Source organism: Lathyrus oleraceus, chromosome 2 (assembly GCF_024323335.1).
Source record: "Lathyrus oleraceus cultivar Zhongwan6 chromosome 2, CAAS_Psat_ZW6_1.0, whole genome shotgun sequence".
NCBI lineage: Eukaryota > Viridiplantae > Streptophyta > Magnoliopsida > Fabales > Fabaceae > Lathyrus > Lathyrus oleraceus.
In genome coordinates, this window is record NC_066580.1 from 118,298,829 (window position 1) to 118,306,024 (window position 7,196).

The 7,196-nt window shown below is 35.8% G+C and overlaps 1 protein-coding gene across 2 annotated transcripts; it reads right to left on the bottom strand.

Moving 5' to 3' along the window:
- Positions 1 to 804: 804 nt before the first annotated feature.
- LOC127118405 (protein LEAD-SENSITIVE 1) lies at positions 805 to 4,524 on the bottom strand. Of its 2 annotated transcripts, XM_051048595.1 has the most exons (3): positions 4,232 to 4,518; positions 3,198 to 3,290; positions 805 to 1,668 (listed from the first exon to the last, which is right to left on the bottom strand). In XM_051048595.1, the coding sequence occupies exons 1-3, from the start codon at positions 4,323 to 4,325 to the stop codon at positions 953 to 955; spliced, it is 903 nt and encodes a 300-aa protein (XP_050904552.1). In that variant the 5' UTR covers positions 4,326 to 4,518; the 3' UTR covers positions 805 to 952. The 2 variants fall into 2 exon arrangements, with proteins under 2 accessions (XP_050904552.1, XP_050904553.1); XM_051048596.1 differs by lacking the exon at positions 3,198 to 3,290 and having other exon boundaries at positions 4,232 to 4,524.
- Positions 4,525 to 7,196: the final 2,672 nt, after the last annotated feature.

Consider the following 7,196-nt stretch of genomic DNA (forward strand, 5'->3'; position numbering starts at 1 on the left):
ATGACTCGGGAGTTCATATGAGAAGGACAATCACGAGATTGCTTCTATGGGACGAAATACAGAAATAAATAAACTAGTAAGACTTAAATTTAAAACTTTTGATAAAAATAAATTTTAACTAATCGATAAAAAAATAAAATAGTTTACAAATTTATTTGTGTTAGATATTTATTTTATATTTGAATTAAGTTAATAAGATTCAAAGTGTAAGATAATACCATAGATTGTAATGTATTGAACAATATTATAAATTTATTATAGAATGATCTTTATTATACCATAGATGGTAATGTATTGAACAATATTATAAACATATTATAGAATGATCTTTATTTTATAATATATATGGGACCAACACAGCTGTGTATAATTCTTCTTCATAAGAACTTTCTGAATTATACTTTGGCTACCTTTGTAAGTACTCACTTTCTGCTTTATTTCATTTAGCATGTTAGATGGAATGACATACTCATCACTGTGCTTCCTTTAATTCCTTCAATACCACAACATATGGCGCAAATAGTAGCCCATGTTTCCTATTTATTTTGAGCATAAAAGTTTACAATGCATTTGTTTCATGATTATATGCTTATTCCTAGGAACCAAAGATGAAAATAGAAAATACCCAATTTTTACAGAAAAAATACATTATTCCATAAGTATATTAATCTCTGTCGGTTTTATCTTTTTAGTCATTGTGAAAAAATTTTAAAATATTTTTATAAAACTCTAAGATATTAAGCCTATTTCCAAGTTAGGTAACAAATAATCACAGTTCTTAAAATAAAATTTAAATGTTATGAGTGATACAATATCCTTTGTGGATAACATCTTCCATATAGTTAAAGAAAGTGCACAAATGTAACAGTAAATGTTGGAGGGAGATGATTAAACTTCACACATTTAACATACATATAAGTTTAAAATTCAACAAGAGTTTGTTCAACCAACTCTAATCTTCTTTGGTAACCTCCTCTGCCTTCTCAGGTGCATCAACTTCAGGTGAAGCTATAAGCATTTCCATCTTCTCTGGTTCATCTAAGTCCGGTGAAGCTACAAGCCTTTCCACGGGAACTTTGGAAACATCGCGGCGAACACCAATATCAGAAACCAACCGACTCACACAGTACATGCCATATCCAACAGCAGCCAAACCGCTGAAACTCGTTGTCATAAAACGGAGTGGTGTAGAAATCACAGTACTAGCAGCAGCCAAGCAAGACGCTGCTTGTCCGCTGCGGCCTACACTGATGCTTGTGGATATAAGCAGACCTGTTTTGCAGTAAACTGCAAAGTCTTCGCAGTTGTTATTGAAAACGTTGTAACCACCAAATCCGTTTTCAAGAAGAAAAGAAGCGCGGCGAAGGACGTCTTCGTTTGGATCAGCAACTGCAAGGGTGCAAGTGCCGCCTCGAGCTTTGGCCAGAAAGTAGGCAGTTGAGACACCGTACTCGAAAAGGTAGAGACTATCGCCGGAGAGGAAACAATCCAAACAGGAAGAGATGACACCGTCGGTCTTGTTTTGGTCACCACATTTTGGGCATGGAGTGTCGGTATCATTGGAGGGGGATGAACTGCAAAGGAAACGGTCCAACACGGTTCCTGTTCCAATTTCTTGCCCTCCTCCCCTCGTAAAGTGGTTCACCATTCCATCCCCGACATATATTCCTGCGATTTTGCATAAAAGTAGTTGGCAAAAACAATATGACAAATTCGACATAATCACACATTATAAAATCAAAAACCATAGATGCTCAAGTCCATTTTAAGTTGAAGTTTCCAAAATGTGACGGTTGAAAACGACTCCAATGCATGCAACAAGATAAAGGGTTTTCGAGTATCCAAATTTCAAGTATAGAAAAGGACCAAAGGACTATGTGCATCTGTGTGTGTTTGACAGATTATAAAGAACTCATAACTTAAATATCTTAATGTACGAATCACAGTTAGATCATAAGTATGAAATTCATGAGTCTAAGATTTCCTGCAGATCCTTAGACTTATATTTCTTAGGAAAGAAAGCAAGAAAGGCAAGGGGAGGGCAGGATGGTCCTCCACCTTGCATCAGGATGGTCCTACACTCCAAGAACTCCCCTCCCTCCAAGAACTCCGGTTTGGCAGATAAGAACTCATATCTCATTCCCTTTCCCGTCAAATCCCTCCCGTCGCCCTCTCAACTCTCGAATAAAGCTTGAGTATAATTAGATTAATAGTTTAGGATGGAATGAAGTTGAATGGAATAGAGTGGTCTTAGATTTTAAAAAATGGATAGTATCACATAATCATTCCATTGCTCTTAAAAATTAAGACCGGCAACAGTTTATTTCATAGGGTTAAACTTTCAAGACCTTGAGAAATAACCAGAATAAAAGAGTTGATGGGTTTATGCATTAGCTTCTATGATTAAAACAGAAATTTTCCTCCAGATTCATTGGTGCTCTAGTCACTAGTACAATCTATGACTTGTAATTTCCAATACCAAGTCAAACAAATTTACAATACAAAATATATCGAAGAAATATCAAGTGACTCAGGAATTTCTTAAAGAATAACTTGACATTTGAATTTCAATCTGGTAGGACTTGGTTCACAGGCTACCAAAGCCTACTCGATAAAAAAGATCGTTAACTGTCAGAAATATGGGCAGTCGGCTAGTAAATATCAACACCACGAGATTTAAGGTGTTGATAAAAGATAGCAGCCAAGATCTATGTAGCACGACATTTCAGATCGAAGGTGTTTCAAGTGTATGGGCGAGGTGTTTCAAATGTTGTGAGTTTATACATGGGGGTAGGGAGGTGTTCATCTTACAAATCAGTTTTGTAAAGATTAAATTAGGCCAAACCCAAATTCTTATATAGGATGAGAGTCTACTCAAACTTTGTTCGGCATACCATGTCACCACTCGAGTCATTATTGTCACGTTCCAGATGTCTAGTCTTAGAAGTAAGGGAGGTCTCTCAAGAGTCTCACACAATGTAGTCAAGCACCAGATCTTAAGTAGGATCGGTCGGCTTGTGAAAGATCGTAAAACTAGGATTGTTAGCACGGCACGTAAAATCCTACCGAAGGGAAAAATGGTAATTTCATACATATATATGTATATACTCACATACACAAACACATGAAAATTATAATACGGGCCCAAAAACAACTCCAACACGTTTTTTTTACAATCTTGCTTCAAAAAGTTGTACCTTGACCACGCCAGCGACGAAAACATATTCCGCTTATCGTAGCACTGTCAGGCATCCATGGCACGTAAGATCTTACAATCCAGCACATCTTGACTACACTAGTCTCACATTGATGGAATAAGGTTAAACATAAGTTTATAAATGACCTAAGATTCCGGTTTTGCAGTGGTTGAGTTAGACCAATCCAAATCACTTTCATTTAGATTTCAATTATCATATGTGCCTATGTTTCATATGTGTTAGTGTCCCTCTCAATACTTTACACGGCCAAAGTTATAACACAGCACAACGAGATGACCCAAATAACCAATGTAATCAACCACAAGATCTTAAGCAAGATCGGTCGGCTTGTGAAAGATCGTAAAACTCTGATGGTTAACAGAATACGTAAGATCCTACTGAACAGAAAAATGATAATTTCATACATATACACACAAAAACATGAAAATTATAATACAGGCACACAAAAAAAACCTCAACACCTTTTTTTTAAGATCTTGCTTCAAAAAGCTTGATCTTGACCACGCCAGCGACGGAAACGATCTTTCTTTGACCGTAGCACATAAGATTGATCTTACAATCCAGCACTCGATCTTAACTACAGTGTTAATAACCACACGTGAAAGCAAGACCATGATTCCCTCTAAAATTTGGGGAGATCCAAAGGTTCCAAGTTCCAACAATAAGCATTATTATTATCGCTACATTTGTCTCTTAAAGTTAAATCTATGGCCAGTTTTGCTTAATTTTACCGCAACTATATTGCCTCAGCATACTGAATTTCAAGTTGGCTACAAACTATTGCTGTTAAACTACACTTCAAACCCAACACATCCATAAGTAATTTTCCAACACATCAACAAATTGACGGAATTACATGACCCCAACGTTAGCAGAAACAAAATTAAAAAAAAAAAAAAAACATACCCAGAATCTATTTAGTGAAATTAAAGCAAAAACAAAAGCAAACAACAAATACCCATGAAGAAAAACATAAAAAAAATTCAAACTTTGAGAAGAAATTAATAAGATACCGTGATGAGCGTAAATGTATGCTTGTCTCCATGAGTAAATGTGATCACCAGGATTGAGTTGTTCTCGATCGATCTTGTTGGAAAACACTCCCATTTCACTGTTTCAGTTTACCTCTTTCGATCTCACTCTTCTATGGAAGTGGATTCCTTAGAGTAGAAGGAAGAGGGAAATGGAAGAAGGAGAATCTGAGATGGTACGGTACCGAATCTTCTGATTATATTCGTCGTGTTTGATTTTTGGGAAAGCCAAGTCACTCTTAAGTTTTCATTTTTTATTAATTGATAGTAATAACTTGACTTATAAAATATCTAAAAAAAACAATTTATAGATATAGGTTATGACATATTACGACAAAATAAAAATAACGCAGAATCTATTGGTTTGGATTTTTCTGTTATTTTTAGTTTGATTAGTGTAGAAAAATTCTAATCACTTAAATTTTAATTTTTGTAAAATCAATTTTTTTTAATTTAACTATGTGATTTTTTGAATCATTTTTAATTTAGTTTTTAATTTCTTTTTTAATAGTTTAAATTTGATTACGTGTCATGGTTTATTAAAATGTTCTGGTGCGGTGGAGCAAGCTCCTGGCGCAGTGGTGAGGGGATTGTCATATAAAGTTAATATATTAACATTCAAATCAGTTAATGAGTGAAAAGTTGTTTGTGTGTGTGTAAATTATGATTAGAGCATATTTTAGGTCTTGTGTGGGAATCTCTTAGATATATGACAGGCACTTAAAGATCCATTTGCTTTTCTGAGTGGTATGAGGGGAATCGTTGGATGATATCCAACGACAAATGATTGTTTGTGGTGTGGATCAAATATGGATCATGAGGTCGCATATGTATTGTGTCCCGAAAACCTACTGTATATGATAGGCACTTCGATCATGGTTGTATTTAGGAAACATGTCTAGACATGCTGCGTCACGCGATAAATGCCCATAAAGGCATGTCTTGGATAACTCGTCATTGGGGCGACCTATAGGATGCATATGCTTGCTGAGCGACTGAACATGTTTCAAGCCTAGAGTCGACCTATTATCCTTGCCCCTGACCGCCAACTTCCAGGAAGTACACAGTTCCTCAGGCATAAAGCCTGAAGGGGCGATGTGCTTAAGGATAAAGCTCTCTCAACGACGAAGAAGGAGCTTAACAACTCTCTCAACGACAAATTTAATGTTATACAAGTTGGTTTCCATAATACATAATGTTAAGAGGAGTTTTTTTGTCTTGGAATAAAGATTCCTAGGGGAAATTTTGGTTTGGACAAGGAGGTCGTTGAGGGGAGATTATTTGGTGATGAGGAATGAGCCTTGTTGTTTTGATTTATCAATAGTTGTAATTTTCAATCGACTTTAGCGATTGTAACAATTTTTCTTAGACACCTTACTTTATTTTTTGTATATTTTATTTCATTAGATGGCTTTGATGCACTTCCTTCCTCATTTTTGTTTATATTTGTTCATTGTATGACTTTGCATGACTTTATTTCTCCGCATAGTCCTTTATGGTTTCACGCAACTATCGATGATTTTATTTCATCGTATAGTCTTTTATAATTTTATGTCATCATACAGTCTTTCATAATTTTATTTCATCCTAAAGTCTTTTATGATTTTATTTTATCATATAGTCCTTCATGATTTTATTTCATCGTATCGATGGTGTGGACGAGTTGGACGTCATTTTTGCTTTGAGGTCTCTGGGGACCGTCCCCGGCTAAAGGTTGGTTTTCGTTCCCTGCCACTTGGTGAGAATCCGGTTCAAGGATGATGTATCTGTTAGGTGAGAATATGGACACAAAAAGGTCTAGAAAGGGGGGTTGAATATACCATTTCCCCTTAAGACAATTTCAAAAACACTTTAGGTTCCATAAACGAAATCAGAGATTTTAAGAAGCACGCAAGCAAAACACAAAAACAAGAGAGGTTGGAAGCATCTCAATGAATTGTACCAAATGAAATAATATAAGATGTTACTAATTTCTTGATTTCTTCTAATGCAAGTCAATCACAAGACAATCAAAGTCATTTTAAACAAAGTGATTTAAAAACTCTTCACATAGATATTCTATCAAGCCATAATTGGATTCATGATAATTCTATAAGATTGATACACCACATATGTAAGCTTATACATTAATTCTCTATAAGCATAGTCTAACTTATGTGGCATACAATTAATGCAATTATGAAATAATGCAATAGCAGTATTGATGGATGCTAGTAAAATAAAGGAGATAAGGGAAGAAGAAAAGATACACAGAGATATATAGTGGTTTGGCATTCGTCCTCACTTTGCCTACTCCACTCTTCAATGGTGTTAATTAACTACTAGAAAATAATGAGGATTGTTGTACCCCTAAATTTTCCCTCCCCTTTCTCCCATATGTATCCAATCACTGGATCAGGAGATGACTTTCATACATTCATCCACATGCATCATCCATCATGGATTCAGAAGAAACTTGGGCTCATAAAGTTAGGGTTTACACAGATATCAAAGTCCAAAGGCATGGTTTGATCACATCATCAGCATAGGGGATGTGAAACCCTAAGGAGGATGGTGAAGGTCTGATTTCAACAAAGGTGAGACCATACAATTTAGGGCCTTCAAAACCCTAATTCCTCAAGGCATGACTTTATGGAGCTTCCCCAGGCCTTATCTTGGTCTCCTAAACCCTAATCAAGGAGATGATGAATATGATGGACTTGGTGGCTTGACTTTTCATCTAGTGACATCCACAACCCTAAATGTCACTCACTTTTCATCTATTGTCAATGCACTTGGTCTTGGATACATCTTGGTCTCAATGTCCCATTGTTTCTTTGGCCTTGGTCATCCAAACAACCAAACCTATTGTGTTACAATCAAGGTGTAGGTCATGCCTAGTGACTCATGATGGTTATTTCATCCAAACCTTAATCTTATTCCATCAATTCTTAGCCTTGTTCATGAA